Source organism: Vanacampus margaritifer, chromosome 20 (genome assembly GCF_051991255.1).
Source record: "Vanacampus margaritifer isolate UIUO_Vmar chromosome 20, RoL_Vmar_1.0, whole genome shotgun sequence".
NCBI lineage: Eukaryota > Metazoa > Chordata > Actinopteri > Syngnathiformes > Syngnathidae > Vanacampus > Vanacampus margaritifer.
The window spans coordinates 3,342,501-3,362,022 of record NC_135451.1 but is presented as its reverse complement, the minus strand read 5'-3'; the positions used below and the strand labels follow the sequence as shown (position 1 = coordinate 3,362,022).

At 37.4% G+C, this 19,522-nt stretch overlaps 2 protein-coding genes across 7 annotated transcripts in view; one reads left to right on the top strand and one right to left on the bottom strand.

Annotated features, from left to right (window-relative positions):
- Nucleotides 1-3,596: 3,596 nt before the first annotated feature.
- Nucleotides 3,597-11,466, bottom strand: plcxd2 (phosphatidylinositol-specific phospholipase C, X domain containing 2). Of its 2 annotated transcripts, none has more exons than XM_077553685.1 (8): nt 11,118-11,466; nt 10,714-10,850; nt 10,501-10,620; nt 10,105-10,158; nt 9,863-10,018; nt 8,756-8,866; nt 7,633-7,763; nt 3,597-6,914 (listed from the first exon to the last, which is right to left on the bottom strand). In XM_077553685.1, exons 1-8 carry the CDS (start codon nt 11,218-11,220, stop codon nt 6,755-6,757), a joined length of 972 nt encoding a protein of 323 aa, XP_077409811.1. In that variant the 5' UTR covers nt 11,221-11,466; the 3' UTR covers nt 3,597-6,754. The 2 variants fall into 2 exon arrangements, with proteins under 2 accessions (XP_077409811.1, XP_077409812.1); XM_077553686.1 differs by having other exon boundaries at nt 6,763-7,542.
- A 1,064-nt stretch (nt 11,467-12,530) lies between these two features.
- Nucleotides 12,531-19,522, top strand: part of mak (male germ cell-associated kinase) — a 10,719-nt gene continuing 3,727 nt past the window's right edge. The window contains exons 1-10 of one of the 5 annotated variants that reach the window (XM_077554828.1): nt 12,531-12,712; nt 14,075-14,386; nt 15,278-15,332; nt 15,549-15,670; nt 16,265-16,347; nt 18,069-18,201; nt 18,273-18,444; nt 18,648-18,815; nt 18,888-19,133; nt 19,249-19,451. In XM_077554828.1, the coding sequence (XP_077410954.1) occupies nt 14,283-14,386; nt 15,278-15,332; nt 15,549-15,670; nt 16,265-16,347; nt 18,069-18,201; nt 18,273-18,444; nt 18,648-18,815; nt 18,888-19,133; nt 19,249-19,451 (1,286 nt within the window). In that variant the 5' untranslated portion in view covers nt 12,531-12,712; nt 14,075-14,282. Of the gene's footprint in view, nt 12,713-14,074; nt 14,387-15,277; nt 15,333-15,548; nt 15,671-15,788; nt 16,348-18,068; nt 18,202-18,272; nt 18,445-18,647; nt 18,816-18,887; nt 19,137-19,248; nt 19,452-19,522 lie in introns of those variants that run through there. The other 4 variants (XM_077554827.1, XM_077554829.1, XM_077554832.1 and 1 more) reach the window with 4 other exon arrangements.

Below are 19,522 nucleotides of genomic sequence, written 5' to 3'. Positions count from 1 at the left end.
AGAGGAATTTGACAGCAGCTGGAAGTCAAGCTGGAGAAGGACTGGAACAAGGGGAGGGAATCTCGCTCCCTCTCTCTCTTTTGCTCTCTCTGTCACACACACACTTAACTCCCCCACACAAACTCGGTCTTTCAAGCACAATACATGAGGACACACACTCTCCGCATAATAGGCAGGTGCTAACAGACCACCTCAACTTGACCCCTCATTCTCTTCAGTTGAAAGAGAGAAGGCTGCTGAATTATTCGGCTTGTGAGAAAAGGAGTGAGGGACAAAGAAGAAAAGCTAATATTCTCCCTCACTCACAACAGACGTATTTGGTTAGTCATATTACAAGGAAAATGCAGTACTGTATGACTAAAATGTTACATTTCAGGTTTTGTTCGGGTCAATTCAGTGGCAACAAAAAAGACACATACTGTATCATGTTGCAGGCAATTATAAAGTTTCAAAAAGGACTTGGTAACACTGCAATCCTGTTTTCACATAGTTAGTCGGCTACAGATTAGAAATGCAAATGCTAGCATGCCAAATAATTAGTTAAAGTGAATTCCGTAATCACAGCATTTTATAGGAAGTCCTATAAAATATTTAAGCAACTATGCCTCTAGTGGCTGTAAGTAGCAGAGCAGATGACATTACATCATTGCGTCGTTCATTTTTCACTAGTTTGTGTGAATACATCATTGCTGTTACATAGTGCACTTTAAAAAAAAAACAAGATTAAAATATGAATGCATTATTTCTAAGGAAACGGCATTTGAAAGCAATTAAACTAAAAGTTTGATACAAAGAATTAAATGGTATGTACTTAAATGGGAATTTTGGAAAAATCTTGCATTAGACTTAAAGGGGAAGTCAACCATAAACATTTCTTTACAATCTTACTTTACTAGTCTAAACATGAAATTCTGATTAATATTACATTTGCGGAATATGAGTTATGCAGTAAAAAATCCAGCCGTTTTTATCCATCTCAGGGGGCGGCCATTTTGCCACTTGCTGTCGACTTAAAATGACAGCACAGTTGCTCAAGAGACCTGAGCAATGTGATGTCATTTTGCCTCGACAGCAATTGGCAAATTGGCCGCCTTTTGATATTGATAAAAGCGGCTGGATTTTGCTGCTCAACTCATATTCTACTAATGCAATATTAACCAAAATACCGTATTTAGACCAGTGGGGCTGCATAGAACATAATATTGGGGGGGGGGGGGGTCTTCCCCTTTAACTAATGAAATGACAGTACATGTAAGGGCTTCATGTAAATAAAACACAAAGTCCATGTTTTTAGTTAAATTATCTATTATACAACTGTAACATACAGAATTTAGTATATAATTATACAATACTATATTATTTACAATATTTGGTTACTTGAGTGAATGCTGAAAATGAAAAATGTAAAACAGTCTAAATTATTTTTAACAAAACATAATATAATTTGTCATATTTAATATCATACTGTATGTTATAGTCTATAGAAATCACAGAATCAAAGTGTTTTTTTCACTATTGATTTCCACAATAATTGTAGATCAAGTACAACATTTTAATATGTTTAAGCATCAACGTTTTTTGTTGTTTTTGACCAGGTTGAATTTTTAATTTGCCAATGAACCAAATAAATTTTTCATTCATTCAAGTAGAAGTAAGGTTATACTTTTTCTTTTCAATAATACTTTATGTTCTATGTGCCCCCACTAGTCTAAATACGGTATAATACTGTGTTTAAACCCGGATATCACTGAGTAACACAGACTTACAAGGGTACGCACACATAGCAAGTGTTGCTTTTTCAGCGGGCTTCGTTCATTGTTGCAAAGCCACTTTTCAAAGTCGTTTTCAATGTCACAATCAAATTTTTAACATGTTCAAAAATTTTCTGCAACAAGAAAAATTGTTTGGTTTGTCTATTATTTACATTTTTTTTGAGGATCTTTAACATTAAAGTAGGCAAAATATACAAAATAGTATGAATTTGATTTGATTTCACGGCAAATGTCCATAAACTTGCTGCTTCAGTTTTCATCATTGGGATTCACATTGCTTTTGTATTGTTACAGTTAGACATGTTTATTTTTTATTTTTAATTCAGCAACAACTGAATCTAACGTTTACACCAGTGTGCTAATGAGAATTTAATTTAAGCAGTTTGCTTGGCATTTATTACATTTACATTCTGTAAATAGGTGGTCACGTTGACTAAGTCGTAAAATGCACTCTAAGATTTAGCGTGTCTTACACAATACAAACGAAAAAGTGGTTCAAGCATTTACAGGCAAAATATTTGAATAGGTCAACTAAACAATAACAAAGCTGTCTCTAAGAGCAGAAGCCTCAAAGGATTTATCACATGCCGACTTTAGTGAGCAACCTTTCCATCAGTCAAGACTTTCTCCAGAGTTAAACTGATTTGCTCAAGCTATGAACAGCATCTGAAAAATCTCAAGCATGTCTTGTCATGTCTAGACTTCATTCATCTCGTTCTATATCTGAGCTCCAGTGTTTTATTTGGCACACATTTAAAGGATGAATTGGACAACAATATGAGTCACTCGGGACTACGACAATACTCAGAAGTCATGCAGGAGTTTGTTTAGGCTACAGCTCAAGTGAAGTGTATGGCATGTTTGTGGGCCGAAAATGATAAGTGCAGTTTTCAAAAATGTACTGAGGTGTCACACAAACCCCAAAACAAAACCTTAACCTTTAAACAGCTCCTTCTACTCACGGAATGCGGAATGCAAAAGACTATACATTTGTAGAGCATACAATTAAGGGCACATAACATGCATTTCAATTCATTTCCTGAAGAACTATCTACTGCAAAGAGCTGTCAGTAGGATACGCCTTACAGTTCATCCTAAATCTTAATTTAATTTCAAGTGTTTCCACATAAACTACTTAAACCATAAACACTTTGTGGTGGCTTCTTGGGAGCATTGGAGCTCACATCACCCACACAAACACACAGGGTAATGTTGGACACAATTTCTGAGTGAGTTTCACAATCCCCATGTGACCTCAGGGGGCTCAGCCCAACTGTGAAGATTTATTCTTGGAAAGCAGTTCCACCCAGTGATTGAAAACCAATCTAATTTTCGACAGCAAAATACCACATTTTTATGTTCATATGCCCCCAAAGTCTTAAAATAAAATTCTAACCCTTGGGAGATCTCAGTGGGATGCCAGATTAATTCTGAACTTTATTAGTAATCTTCTATTCACAGTACTTTTTAAATGATCATAATCTAATAATCTTGAAATTGTTTGTGAATTTAGGCGAAAACATTTTCTGATGCAGCACCAACACCCGTTTAACAAAATCTTTATAGGGTACACTTTTGTTTGTTTCCCCAGCTGTTTAAATATTGCAGCAACCATGGGAACAAATCTGTGCGTAATGGATGTGACATCAGTTGGCGCCATGGAGGTGTTGGCGGTTAGTGCAACTTTTGTTTGCAAAGTGATGTTAAACGTATTGGGTTGACAAATCAGACATCCTTACAAGCTTGCAGCTGTTTGTCTTTATTTCAACACACACAGTGAGTTTGTAGCATGGGTGTGACAATATTCTCAATGAAATGCAAAAATGTGAATCCAGGAATAGTGCCACGTTTGAAGTCAAACAAAGTATACAATCCCAAGGGAATGGTGTCCAATTGTTGTTGATTATTTTGTACACAGTAAATTATGTAATGAGTAAATTTGACCTTAATGTCAGAGTTACATTTAAATCTTCCTCAAATGATGCAACTCCGAGAGACAGAAATCAAGGACCACACCCAAGTTTGTGACCTTAACCAGAGTCCATTTTGTCCCACTCTAAACACAGTCAAATTTACACTTGTAAGAGAGTAAAAAAATAAACGAATAAAAAGAAGAAAAAGTCACTCAAGGGATGAGGAACAAACCCACAACTTCAGGTTGGGAGCCATCTAATTCACTCCTTGAGCCATAAAGCTCTTACTGTGTGTTAATATATGACTCGTCAGCTGGAATCTTCATTCTCTAGTCTCCTTATGGATATAGGCAAACAGTAGGCGTGGCATAGCTCCGGTGGTATAGTGGTAATCTCCGAAGATGAAGGTCGTGGGTTTGTTCCTCCTAGTGTACCGGTAATATTTAAAAAATATATATTTCATTTAATAAACCTTGCAAAATGTACTTTGAATTTCTGAGTGAAAAAACTTTAATAGTTTTTTTTCACCGGATAGGCATATTCTCTCGTACACACTACAAATACTTTGAGTAAAATTTACTTTGAATATTTTACTCTCTTTCAAGTGTAAATTGTGTGTGGAAAAAACTGATTTAAGTAGATTAGTTGTTGGTCAGGAGTGAGTAGTTTTGTTGTATTTTATTTTTGTTTGGTTATATTTAAGTCCTCGTTATATTTTATGATTGTTAGGAATGTTAAAATGTTGCATCCATTTTTTCCTGTGCAGTTAAAGGTTTTATGATGGGGAAATTTGAGCCTTTACCAGACTACTGTATTTGCATTCCAATCTTTATTGCTTTGAAAGTAGAAGAACTTGGAAGTCAACCAGCATCACAGATGAAATCACTTGGTGGAAAGGTACATAGCTTTGTGTTCAACTTTGGACAGCACATTAACTGGAAGTTCATGCATTTTTTTAAACATGGGAAGTTGGCAGATACTGTCCAGTAGGGAAACCAGAGTGTGCAAGGACCAATGCACACAACAGAGGAATGCTCTCCATCAATTCGAGCTGCTCCTCTTGCGCTCCCACTTGCCTGCCATGGAATGCGTAATTACTCCACAAATAAAGTGCTTGCACTAGTGGCTTTTGATGACTTTTCTCAGCTGCATGCGGCTTGGGCACGAGTGAGAAAAGGGCAGAGTTGATATAAAAGCATTTGAAACTTTCTGTTCTTTCCACTAAGTGGTTGAGAATTGCCCCTCAAGGTAAATTTTTTATTTCTTCTTTTTGCGTCTTCCTTCCTTTCAGAATTCCTCGAACCCCTTCCCACTGTCTTTCCTTGCTCAAACCACAGGAATAAAGACACTGCCACTATACTGTATGTAATAGGTAATCACTGAGCTAACAACGCACTTACATAAATACACACATGCAGATTTTTCTTCTCTCAATTGTCATCTGCCCGGCATTAGTGTAAAGTATGATATTTACTGAAACCTTGTTCATATGACCCCTATTTAACACTGATATAAATACCGTATGTTACCCATGTATATATTGCATGTGATTTATATGCATTGTGGTAAACATAACCCCACATTTCTTCCCTAAAGGTGTAACTGCATGCACTTTTTGTTTAACCAAAGCAACGCCACAATGGGAGCCTTTTTTACTTCCATGGTAAAAACTCCAACTTTAGCTCGCAGGCAGGCAAGCAATTAACAGTACATATCCCGGTAAATACTTTAAGATGTTTTTTTTCATTGGCTGCTTTTTGAGCATATACAGTAAGACAATGGACATTGGACTAAATTTAAAAATGTATATAATAAAAAAAAATACTATAAGTTGTAGGTTGTTTAATTTTAAGGGGAAATAAAAATATATAGATATATACTTAACAATAATATGTTCTAGTGCCCTGCGATTGGCTGGCAACCAGTTCAGGCTGTACCCCGCCTACTGCCCGAAGCCAGCTGGGATAGGCTCCAGCGCCCCCCGCAACCCTTGTGAGGACAAGCGGTTAAGAAAATGGATGGATGGATCAGGAAACACGTGAGGTGTGATTGGTCTTTGCCTGAGCCCTGAGCATCTGTGATGTCATTTTCAGTTCACAGCAAATGCCAAATAAGATGGATAAAAATGGCTGGATTTTGCGGCATAACTCATATTCCACAAATATAACATTAATCAGATCATCATGTTTAGACTAGTGAGGTCAGGTCACATATAACATGTTACTGTCTTTGAAATGTTTAAAGTTGACTTTCCCTTTAACAAACACTGTATTGTTGGAATATTGTTTCAAGTAGCAAGTAAATGACAGTCAGCTCCACAAAACAATTGAATTTTTAACAATCAATTCATTCATTATTGTGCCCATCGTTAATTTAAACAAAGGCACACCTGCACAAGCTCAAAAAAGGTTGAGAAAAAAAAGGTTTGCAAAGATGTACTGTATATTGTGCGATGGCTTTAGCAAAGCCATGGAAACAGGTTGCGAGGCTGCAGGGGTGTGACAGGAAGTGCACAGCAAATAACTGGCATCTCGTTGGCCACAATCTGTCACTGATTGGTTGTTTTTTTCTCGGGTGCTGTAATTTATTAAAAATAGTATAAATTGGAGCCAGAAAGAGATGATTTTTCTCCTCTCCAGATCAGTTTACTAAAGTACTACTGTCAGGTTTATACCGACAGTTTTAACAAATAACAAAAATTGGTTTAAAAAAAAAACAAAAACAAAAAACAAAACCTCCTCCTTTAAATATTTCGTCTTAATAATAAATGTACATGCTACCCTCACTATTGGTAGGGGATAGAGACAGATCCCTATGAACAGCAAAAATCCACAAGCATTTGGTGCACTCACAAAAGCTTTCTAAAAGCCACTGATGCACAAATGGCAGCAAAACAGTCTTTTTACTATTAGGGATTTGCCCGGACCACAAAACAGCAAATAGGTGAATTTGCAAGTAGTGAATCGCAAATAAACCGGGCAATACTGTATTCCAAGAACCACAACAAGAACCACAATCGACAGACAACCATGCGGTGGTATCAGTTGGCACATTTTTGTCCAGTTGTTGTCATCTTGCTCTGCGCTCTTGCTCAGACAACAGCAAGGTGTTGAGTTTGATGACAATGTTGGCAAAGTCCGTGAGTTCCACAAAGTCAGAAGTAATGATGTTGACTCCGTCTGACCCCGGCCTCTGGACCTCCACCCAGGACATGATGGCTGGGAGATTTCTGGTTCAAAGAAAAAGAGGGATTAGATTAAAGCAAACAACATTGATTTAATGGTGTAGATGAATGAAAACCTGTTGAAAATACCTACTCCTTCCACAGACACACATACACACAGAAAGTAGGACTGCTGCATGTCAGACGCCCTTTTTGCTCAAATATTTGGCTGGCAGAACAAAACCAGGAAGTCAGCGTGTTTGTCTAAAGACGATAAACAATCCCGTTTCCTCAGAGGTGCCAAATTAGAACTCGTGTCTCACCAGTGCATCCGTTCATGGTTTTGTTCCCGAAATATGACTGGCTTTTTAAAAGTGAACATAGAATGTAAAATGTGTTACAAGTCATTTCTCCATTTACTTTTAGCATCAGTGAATAACTACGAACATTGTGCAGCTAATTCTGTCCATTACGTCAGGGGAAAAAAACTCATCAATCATAAATGTATAAATTGATTAAGATCACTATCTGATACGATCTTTAATTGTAGGATAAGCCTTAATAAATAGGGCTTAAGTAAAAAATAAAATAAAATAATAATAATAATAATTAAAAAAAAAAGCTATACTGCCCTCTATTGGACATCAACTCAAAAATGTATCCTCCAGTGCCTGCTTGTGTTTGATCTGGTTCTCTGAGAAGCAATCAATGAAATGCAAATTAGGAGAAGCGACACAGATGACTTGCTGACCCACAATATCCCATCCAATCACAAACGTCTAACCTTTCCACCAAGTAATTCCGCAGCCCCCAAACCAGACCCCTCGCCACAGTGTTGACCCGGGGTGTGAGGATGGCCTGGGACACGTGGAATGATCCTTTCTGGGCTCTTTGCTTCAGTGTGGTTTCCAGGAACTAGGCAGAAAAGGCTTTGCTGAATGCTAACTATTTTCTATTTCAATAAAGATTTTTTTTTTTGTGTGAGCTTATTCTATCATTTACTCTTTTTTTTTTAAATCAAGGTTTATTATGTTTATGGTAAAATTGCCTGTACACCTATTAATACATAATTTATGAAGATGTTTGTAAGTCTGAAATGTTTGGTTTTAATAGACTTTTAATTCATACTGACTCATTGCCAGTGTAACAGTTGATGTTTACCTGCAATTTTGTGTTTCACCAGTAGCAGGAACTGTTGTTTCACTTATCTAATTGAAAGTGCGCAACTTGTTTTTTATGTGCATTTTTTTTATTTTCCTATTATCTTTGTGTAATTTGTAGGACTAAGTTGCTAATAATAATTAGTTCCAATTAAATTATAAGGGTAAAATGTACATGTTTAACTTTTAGACCACGATTAGGTCACTTCCTGTTTTCTGCTAATGTAGCAAAACAGCTCGCAGCAGCCCAACCTCGCTAAAGTTCCAGATATTAAGTGAAGGTAAAGTCAGAAATAAGTACTCCTGTTTGTTCATTAGCAGGCCCTCAAATAACCATAAATTTCCAAGGACTGCAATACATCTAAATAAAATGTATAGAACAATATAAGAGACTGCAACCTGTTCCAGGATGTTATATCAACTTAAAAGGTGCAGCCCCTTTAGTTAAATTCATTATTGTAAAATATAAAACCAACAATCATTGGCTTTGAATACAAATAAATAATTCTGTCATGAATTTTTACATTACAAATTCATATGTGTTAAACTGAGGTTTGTTTGTTTTTTAATATATAAACAACACATTCTTACTAATGGGGAAAAGTGAATTCAATTGAAATTAAAAAAAAATTCAGAGGTTAAAAGGATAAAACTAATTAAAAATTAATAATGTATTTAACAAAAGTTGAATTTACACGAATGCATCATGTTTGTTGAATAAATGATAAGGTGCTTTAAAACACTTACACGAATGAGCTTGCCGGGTTCAGTGGTGTTTGCCCACGGTGCGGGGATCTTGTTGCCAGGCCACATGACAGGGATGCCCTGAGCTGATGGATGATGGTAGAAAACGATTACCTGCGGGAGATACATGTTTAAATATTAAGTCTTGAAGAACGTATATTAAAAATCCATACTTTTGCGTGTCCAATAAATCAAATTATGGGATAAGAAATGAATAAATCTATAAAAATCCCAACAGTATTTTTTTTGTTATCTATGTTGGTAGATACTGCTTCTACAATTTCCATGACTGCTATTGAGTTGGTCCGTTTTTCTCTAAACTCATATTGATTTTTGCTTAAAAGCTTATGTTTCTCAATAAAATTGTCCTGTCTATATATAAAAAAAAAAAATTCTAGAATTTTTGAGAACTGTGGCATCAGTGATATTGGTCTATAATTAGTGAATATATGTGTCTTTCTCCATTTTTATAAATAGGAATAACTTTTGCTATTTTCATTTTTGATGAAAATATACCGGCTTAAAACAACAAATTACTTATGCGAAAGGTCGCACAACATATTCTATAAAGTCATATCAATGTTGAAACAGTCAGTGTGTTTCAACATTGATATATATATATATATTCCCCCAATATACATGTATATATTTTCCAACCCTAATCACTTTCAAATGTGTTTTTTTAAACTGAATGTCCAAAAAAAAAAAAAATCTATACATGCCATGAGAAACATGCAATGATATTAATCTTCATATATGACCTGCAATAAAACAAACCATGGAAACTGTAACAAGAAGATAAAAATCCAGAGCAAATTGGACGATGAAGCATGCGTTAATGGGATGACACTCAAATCCTGCCTAGGAGATTCACAGCAGCAGGGATTACCTGACCGCTGGTTACACACTACAGTATGGTATGAGGTGTAAAATATTGTGTTATTGCATCATTGGTTGGAGGTCAGGAGGATCAGCAAGGCCTTCTCTTCTGGCCTAAACACGATAAAAAGCACTGACCCACATTTACAACCTAAATTCTAACGTCCAATCAGATTTCAGCAATTTCAGCATTTCAATTGTATTGTATGATGGATGTAGTGAGGGCCTGACCTGGTATTTGTTTTTCCATAGGTAGTCCAGAGTGATGAGCTCCACTTCACAGTTCTTGCAGAGTTTACTGCCAAAAACTTCCTGGAGCATTTTGATAAGGTATTCATGGTGCACCGAGCCCATCGCATAGTAGTGGTTGAAGTCCAGGAAGATTACCTGTGACAAACATAAATTAGTTGACCTGCTGAGACTCACTATGATATATTTTTTAAATGTGGTAAATATAAAACGTAATACTTTACCTCTTTACTGTGCTTGCACAAGAAGGAGTTGATTTCTATGAGACCATCTCTCACCTTTAAAAGTAAGGGAAAACATTTCATTATTGATGCTGCAAAATAAATGTCCTGTCAAAAGGGAAATCCCACATCATCTTGAAACAAACAGATTTCTAAATGAACAACACTATTTTAAAACAGCTTATGACTGCATCCAGCTTTTTTCCAACTGTCCCAGTGCACAAAGCAACATGCAGAAGAACTTGACTGGCTCCCATAGAGCCCTGACCTCAACCCCAACAAACACTTTTGGTATGAACAATAATGAAAACTGTGTGCAAGAAAGCATTTCTGCAAAGGAAGAACATACCAAACATCTTTGCGTTTACTACATCAAATGTACCTTTCTCCTTTGCCCACCTTGTGTCCAAACAGGCCATGGATGAAGAAGATCTCAAACCCTGGCTCGCCTGGTTTCGAAGAGACCCTGAGATCAAAGTAACGGATACCTGCATCCAGTTGCTCCTTAAACGTCAGGTTCTGTGGAAATATACCAGAGCATAAAGAGTGTTACATCCGACTGCAGTCTTTCCACCGTTAGACAGAATCCAGGCTGAAATGTAAAATGTGTACCTGTGTCATGGACCACTTCACCATGACCTTTTTGGCTAAAACGCTAAACATGGTAGCCAAGTACTTGACGTAAACCTTTTGATCAGGGCCTATGGGAGCATGCACATCCACCCAGTAGGTAAACGAGTCATGAGAGCCTACAGAAAAGAAAAAGAAGTGCAGAAGATGATGAAATTTATTTAGTTTAGTGATGTAAGAGGATACATTTGCAATTGCATCATTTTTCAAACGGCTCGTGCATCTCACCATGCAGCTTGTGCATGTGTACCTAATGTTATGGCCGGTGAATGTCATGTCATGTTTGTGCATTGCATTTATAAAAATATAACACATGGCACGGAGTTGTCACTGGTGTTTACTACAGCCTAATGGACATCTAAGTTGCATTGAGGGGGGTGGCTCACCTGGAACCGCAAGGTGTTTGAGTGGCATGACACTAAGCTTGGGGGGCAGCGAGCCCATCCAGTTGGCGTTGACATTCCCGATCCCAGCAGGTCGAGTCTTCATGCCTGCTAAGTCCGAAAAGCTGGAAAGCCCCTTCAGGATGAGGAAACCTCTCTGAGGTGTAGGTGTGAAGTGTGGAACGTCTCCCCTCTAGCCCTCAGGGGTTTACAACGCTTCAAGATCATCTTGTAATGTTAAATGTGCATGCCCCAATATTGCCTTCCACCTGACTGGACACTGGAACAAGTTCTGGTTTTGTTAGACCATGCAGCACACGGTAGTGGTGGTGCGCGTTAACGCCCTCTGTAATCCTCTTAGGAAGACATTCCACTCATTATCCCCCGACACCCAGCTGTCTCTTTTCCCAGGACATAAAGACCACCCTGAGGCAGGACAATTTATGTGCATAGATAATTGACTTTCTTTCTTCTTCATTCCTTTAAATATATATATATATATATATTTGGAATGTATATACTGAAAATTTGAAAGCCCATTTCCACCATTTAAAAACTATAGGATTAGTAAAATAATAATTTAAAAAAAAATGCATTGTGTCAAGTCAAGTCATCTTTATATAAAATTCCCTCCGAGCACATTTATGTGTTCCATTGCATTCATTTGTTTGAAATATGACGTGATGGATTTAAACATTGTTGGCTAACTGAAGTGTCAATTATTGTAGCCTATTGAGAATAACACCGAGCCAGCTGTAAAACCGAGCATGCAGCACTCTCTAGTGGGGAGAAGGGAAAAAAAACAATAATGCCAACAAAAATTGTAAATTGCTAATTGGTTGCTAACATTTTTTGGAATATTTTGAAAATAAAATTATTTTCAACTGCAGGTAAATTTAATAAATTTAAATAAGAAAATGGCGTAGGTGTCTAGTAATATTCTAGTAATACTAATAAATAAACAAGCCCAAAAAAAAGTACAGATAGAAAAGTAAATAATTAACTGCTTGAAATCATTTTTACCAGTTCAACATATTTTTGTTCACTTTGTTGTTGAATTTTTTTTGCTGTTCTATAGTGTGAGGTTTTGAGTCAATTACCTAACTTGTTGGTACTTTTATTTATTCGTTATTGATTATTTATTTATTTATTTATTTATTTATATGCATGTAATACAGTTTCATAGGATTGTTTTAGAGGTAGCCTGCATTTTTATTGTAAATAAGTTATAATGAAAATAGTAAATAAAGATATATACATAATACTGTACAAAAAAAATACAGTTATGTCAGCATTATTATATTACTACAGTATATTGCAAGTATTTTTACGTCATGTCAGTAACATTTTGAAAACAACATGTCCCACAATGCACTGCGTTGTTATGCCAGAAGTATACACAAGCGTCGCGTTCGCGTTCGTGTGTACGTTACCATGGAAAGAGCGAGAGCGTGCGCCGCGCACATACGCTAGCACACACACTCGCACAACGTCTTATCGCAAGTGCAAGACGCTGCGTGAATTCTATGGAAAGAAAGTGTCGCTATCAGCAGCACCAGACAACAAGCAGGAAACGGGACAACACCTTTGTGAAAACGGTGAGTTTGCAACGTTTCTATGTCGGATGTGTACTTGTTGAATGACTAGAAGAGTTGTCAAAAGCTAACGTGTCAACCACAATTTGTTCTTAATTTTCTTCTGCTACACCGTATAGATGTTAAATATCAGTTAAGATACAGAATCGTTTGGTAAAATGTCTTTGGGTGAAGGTTTTTGTTTCACAGTAACCTGCTGTAGTCGAGTAAAATCGTTTTTTTTTACGCGGAATTGGCCATGTTTGCTTTTCCATGTGCGTTTTGCAATACAATTGACCTTGATTAGCTACTTAATGTCATGGAACACGGACATCTTAATTCCCTTTCAATCCTCCTAACAACAGGTTGCCATACGTGAGGGTGGAGTGCAGGCCATCTGTCTTCCGGCTGTCCTTCTTGCTTAGCCACAGCTTGAAAAATGAAAATGGTAGTAAAAGACAACAAAACCTACTGTATATAGGTCTACTTTGTTATTAAAACAACCGTGTTTCCCTAGTTTATATTTGGCGTCAAGGGTTGCTATTTTGAAATATTTCATTAAATAATTTAGTATTATTTTTTAGCCTCATATTTACCTTTAGGGCAGACAATATTCAGTCATTTTATTGCAAATTATCATACAGTTAACCATTTATTATGCAATTCTAATTATCTAAGCACTATGAAGGAGTAATGACCACACTAAAGAGGAAAAATAAAACTGAGTTATAGTTCGTAAAGTTATAATCCTACATTAAAAAAAAGTGGCATAAGGACAGCTGCAATCTTTAGGCAAATAAAATATGTATTATGAAAAAGTAGTTTGAGTACTTACATGTTTTTATTTTTGAGAAGTGATTACACATACTGAAATTGCCCTTTTATTAGGCCATTTTACATCTAATCACTTGATGTCTAAGGAAAGACATTATTACAACTTTCTTTTTAGTGTGCCTACAGTTTGGAAAGTACACTTTGTTAGCTCACGAATGTTAATATTTTAGTCCAAAATACTTCTAATTCTCAATTATAACTTGCAATGTGAGACTATGAGTTAGCTTACTTTGTAATGGTTCTACTGTAATAATAAAGCTCAAATACAAAATAGTTCCAGTTTAGCACCAGAACAGTAGCGGCATAGAGAATAGTGAGGTGCCATAAGCATAGCGGTGATGTAACATCCTATTTACATCCCTGTCGGCCAAATCTGCTGAGAGCTTGCTACATCATCCACTTTAGGTGTGCATGTCCTAGTGTGACACATTGTCACTGAGACAAAGACAAGAGGCGGTCTTTGCTACTTTCTCTAACAAAAAACAAATTAAATTGTGTGATTTATTTTCTAATTGTTAAAATGATCAATATATTTCTGTGCAATCCATGTAGGCTTGCCGTGGCAGACAGCTAACCAGTGGTGACATCCCATCCCTCCAAGATGAGTTTTGAATCACAAGAATCACAGAGCTTTACCTCTTTCAAACAACTTCCTTGGAAAAGAACAGATGAAGTCTCCTGAAAGAAAAGAGGAGATATTTACACTTTTTTTCAATGACTTGAGACCATTTTTGAGAAGCTGATGAAACCATTGTGAGGCATGATGAACCGCTACACCACCCTGAAGCAGCTGGGTGACGGCACTTACGGCAGCGTGCTGATGGGGAGAAGCAACGAATCTGGAGAACTTGTTGCTATTAAAAGGTAAGAATGATGATACATTTACTGTAAGCCTTATTTGTTTTGTGCACCACCATTAATGTGACCTTTAATCCGTATGCCTCAAAACAAATCTTGAGGGGAAGTAAAAAGAAATAACTGAGATCATGTGGTTGCACAAGTGTACACACCCTTCCCTTTCTCTTTTAATTAAAGATGTGGCTGTATTAGTTTAGCTTATAAAGTTTAGCTAAACATGTTCCGTTTACCCCCTTAAAAATGATGCTACTTTTAATTCTTTGCCTAACGTTATTTTAGACCATCACCAAGGGTAACAAAAGCACTTGTCTGTCTGTTTCAGCAGTGTGGCTGCAGGGTTCAATAATACATGTGTTACCCAATGATGTGTCCACGGTTTGATTGTTTGGTTACCATGTAAGACAATACATGTATCGTGGTGAAAGGGAGTGAAAGTAGAGGGGAGGAGGGTGTGTCAGGTTGCTAACATGGTGGAAAGGAAAGCCCGAAAATGTCCGGCGCGCACAGAGGGGGAAAAATATATCAACGCTCAGTAATTCCATACGGAGATTATGATATTATTTTGAGTGCTGTGTTAACAGGAGCTGAGAGGTTTTAGTGTAAGTAGCAACCTCTAATACTTTTTTTTTCATTACTTGAACGAAGCGTAAACATTCAAATAATGAGATCCAATGAAGGAGCCGTACAATAATTCTGCCAGAATTTTAAATGGCACGGACAGACCATGTTAATATTTCTAATATTTTGACTGCCAAAATATTCACAACTAAAATATTCATAACACCTTTTGGTGTGGTGCTCTCTGTCTAACCTTACAAACACAAAATGCTTTACTCTGAGCATGGCATTGACTGCATAACACAAAAAATTACATGAACGTTGAACTTTCTTGCATAGAATGAAGAGGAAGTTTTATTCATGGGAGGAATGTATGAACCTAAGAGAAGTGAAGGTAAGAGAGTTTTTATGTTTGAAGAAATTTATTTTCCATTTTACACATATCCATACGTTTGTCCCCCATTCAATTTATTCAGATTTATGGATGCCTGCTTTTTAGATACTGACTGCAACCTGACTGTATGGTCATGAGGCCCCTGACCATCAAAAACTAAGAACAACCTGATAAGATAAATACATGACATTAAAAATACTGCTTTTTATTTGTCAGTCGCTGAAGAAGCTGAACCATGCAAATGTTGTGAAGTTAAAGGAAGTCATCAGAGAGAACGATCATCTGTACTTTGTATTTGAATACATGAAGGAGAACCTCTATCAGCTCATGAAGGACAGGTAAGGAATATTATACAATTCAAATGCCGGGAGGACATACGGTATAACTAGAATGTTCCTCCCATGATTATTCTTACTTGGTAAAAATAAAGGGATTCTTTTAATCTTGTGTTTCCAGAAGGAAGTTATTCTCCGAATCGGTGATAAGAAATATAAGCTTTCAGATATTACAAGGCCTGTCATTTATTCACAAATATGGTAGGTGTGCTGCGGCCCTGTCAAGACTTGCACTTCCGAAATGAGAGACCTCACACTGCAAGATTCCCTCTCAGATTTTATTGCTGAATTATTGGGCAGTGAGTCCGTGGTGTATGAGATTTCACTGTGTGAAATTGTTGATTACTGGGTGGAATCTTGTAGTTTATTAAGTCGCACTTGGCGCTTGGATTTCCATAACCTTTGCCTATTTCTAATAAACTACAGTAGTTGGTGGATGCCTTTTGACAGTCTAGCAGCAACAACAAAAAACATCTCAACTACTGTATAGTACTTTCATGTTTCCACAAATCTTTTTTGCATGTCTCTTTCTTCACTCTGGACTATTTGTTTGATGTCTTATTTTTCTTCCTTTTTCTGTCTTTGGCTTCATGTTAGAGAGAATAAGATGTTCTCAGAGAATGAACTTAGGAACATCATGTTTCAAGTGTTAGCTGGCTTGGCTTTTGTACATAAGCATGGTAAGTAACCTTAGTCTTACGCCAATTCCTGTTCTGACAGTAGGGGTTGTAGGGGCATTTGTTAGAATATGTACAACAGCTTGGCTTATGACCTATGTACAGTGGAACATCCAAAGTTGAACGTCTCAAAAGAGGAAACTTTTTGAATTTAACCACAAGTTTCTGTTAAAACATGAACTTTACTAATACATCACCTTAAGCGTTGATTAAGGTTTCTGGTAGTTTGGTGGGAGTTTGAGCCTGCACCAAATGAGGACAATTCAATTCTTCTTATGGGATTTTTTTTTTTCATTTAGAACATGTAAGTCAAACAGTATGACCTACAGTAGACCTTGTTTGACTTTAGATGTTCAACTTTAGCAAATGATACAAGCATAGTGTCTTTTGAGAAATGTTTACATCAGGGGTGCTCAAGTTCCGTCCTCGAGAGCCACTATCCAGCCTGTTTTCCATGTTTCTCTCCACTAACACACCTGATTCATGATCAGGATCGTTATCAGGCTTCTGCAAAGCTTGCTGATTATCTGATCATTAGATTCAGCTGTTTAGCAGGAGAGAATCATGGACAAAAGGTTGGATAGGGGCTCGAATTTGAGCACCCCTGGTTTATATATTGAAGCAAGAAAAGCTGGACAAATTATACGGAAATTTACAGTGACACATAACATTTTAATATTTTTACTAGGGGTGTCAGGCGATTAAATTTTTTAATCAGAATTAATTGCATGACTTCAATAGACGATTAATAGCAAATTTTATATCTGTTCTAAATGTACAATTAAATGTACAATAACCCCCCCCCCCCCCCCCCAAGTTTTCATACTCTTGTTAAGGTGCATTGAGCCGTTTAAAAAGGTAATGTTAAAGATTTTTCTACATCAAGCATGCTCCACCAATGCCCAGATGAGTATAAAGAGCTCTGTTTTACTCTGACTGCACCTATCAGCTTTTATCAGCTTTTATCTTCCCTTTATAGTAGAGTGTGCGGACCCCGCGCACTCCACAGTTTCTTTGGGGAGGGGAGAGGCAGAGTTTTTCTTACCTCATTTGAAGTCATGTCTTCATTTGTCAACTGTGGACTGCGGCCAGTGACAAACTGCACAAAGATCCTTTCACATAAAAGTGGAAAAAATATTAAACTAATAGAAATATGGCTGCGTATTTTAGTCATTGATACAGTAATTTCATAATCATTCATAAAATTGAGTTAAAATGAAAAAGATGTACTGTACTGTAATTTATTTTTTATTTTTTTCTGCCGCTAAATGGCGTAATTGCATTGGTAAGACGTTGGTGACAGCTCAGTGCATTTTTCTTTTCATATTAAGAGCTATCTAATCTTTAACGTGAAGTAACTTGTGAAATTCTGCAATTTTTTAGAATTGTAAAATACAACTTGACCCCAGTCTCTACAAATATATGCATGATTATTAAATTTAGTTCTTCTAAATTTTATCGTTGATGTATCTGTTGCATTGGGACTGGAGTTCCCCCAGTACTGGCTTTCCAAGTAAGGGGCGGTCATTAATTGCGTGTTAAAAAAATTAGTGGCATTAAAGGAACTTTAATTTAACTCAAAATTAACCCACTCATTTTGACACACCTAATTTTTACAATCCATCTTCAGCACTGATGTTTCACTTTTTGTCCAGGTCTTTTTGCTCATGTAGTGTCCCCATAAATGTCACTACTATTGCAGAATGTAAAAATGTTGATTCCAGGTTTCTTCCATCGAGACATGAAGCCAGAAAACCTCTTGTGCATGGGCCCAGAACTGGTTAAAATAGCAGATTTTGGACTGGCTCGGGAGATCCGTTCCAAACCTCCCTATACTGACTATGTGTCAACAAGATGGTGAGAGCGTCTGCTTGTTGTCAATCAGTACTCTTCTCTTGTATTTGACTGAGATTGTTTTCTCTGCCTAGGTACCGAGCACCAGAGGTTCTGCTTAGATCATCTACTTACAGCTCTCCGATTGACTTGTGGGCTGTTGGATGCATAATGGCAGAACTCTACACACTCAGGCCTCTTTTCCCTGGGAACAGTGAAGTAGATGAGATTTTCAAGATCTGCCAAGTCCTAGGCACTGTCAAGAAGGTGAGGAAAAAGGGGGTGTCAAAGAAGCACGCTTTAATCAATCTAAAAGCACATTTGTAAGGAAAAAGAATCAGTGTGACTTGGTCTAATTTCTTACTTAATACTTTGTTGATACTGGACCCAACAATTTATCTTGGTGAGGCTCCAATCCCAGCTGAAGATGTATGAATGGACTATTGTTATTTTTTTGTGTTTTTCACTAGCTGGATTGGCCAGAGGGCTACCAACTGGCTTCAGCCATGAACTTTCGCTTCCCTCAATGTGTGCCGACCCCCCTGAAGACGCTCATTCCCAATGCAAGCAGAGAGGCGATTACTCTGATGAAGGACATGCTGCAGTGGGATCCCAAAAAAAGACCCACCGCTGTGCAGGTAAATACAGCAAAAAGCGCGCTTAATTGTGCCAACATTGTTGACAGACTGTTTCTGCATCGTTTCTTCTAGGCACTGCGTTACCCATACTTCCAGGTTGGACAGGTCTTGGGTCCTCGTCCCCACAGTCAAGAAGCCAAGAAGGTCCAAGCCCGACAGATAATCCAGAAGCAGGTCTCAGATTCTAGGGTAGACCCCACACAGTCGTCCTCTGAGGCAAAGCCTTCCAAATCGTCTCCACAAAGCACCCAGCAGCATCAGCCTCTGCAGCAAATACTTCTGCCTCAAGCTGCGAGCAAACCAGGCGGCATCAACCAAGTAGTGAGCCTCGTTTTGAACTTCAATTATACCCTCTGAAAAACGCATTCATCTGTAGAGTGATGCTTGCCTTGTTCATTGACTCTCTTGTATGTAAACCAATCACTGTCCTCAGAAAGCAGCAGCAACAGTGGGCAATGAAAACAAAATTGGTCCAGGTGTGGTGAAAAATGGAAGACGCCGCTGGGGCCAGACGGTAGCGAGGACATCAGACAGCTTGGATGATCCTGATCAATCTGACACGGCTGCTTTTTTCTCCAAGAAACCCAGTTTGGGGAATTTAGAGGAGGAGAGGAACTCAAAGAAACTTCGGCCACAGTATGTGCTAAAGTTTAGCCACAGATTGTACAGCAAGGCTCGAAATGAGAGGTTTCTCAAATTACTTATTT

Bases quoted from the DNA above. Each gene is read 5' to 3' on its own strand.
- plcxd2 (XM_077553685.1), bottom strand. From the start codon at position 11,220: ATGAAGACTCGACCTGCTGGGATCGGGAATGTCAACGCCAACTGGATG. The intron at 10,019-10,104 runs GTAAAGTATTAC...TGTTTGTCACAG, and splicing joins TGTGCAAGCACAGTAAAGAG to GTAATCTTCCTGGACTTCAA. The intron at 7,764-8,755 runs GTAAGTGTTTTA...TTTTCTGCCTAG, and splicing joins AACCCGGCAAGCTCATTCGT to TTCCTGGAAACCACACTGAA.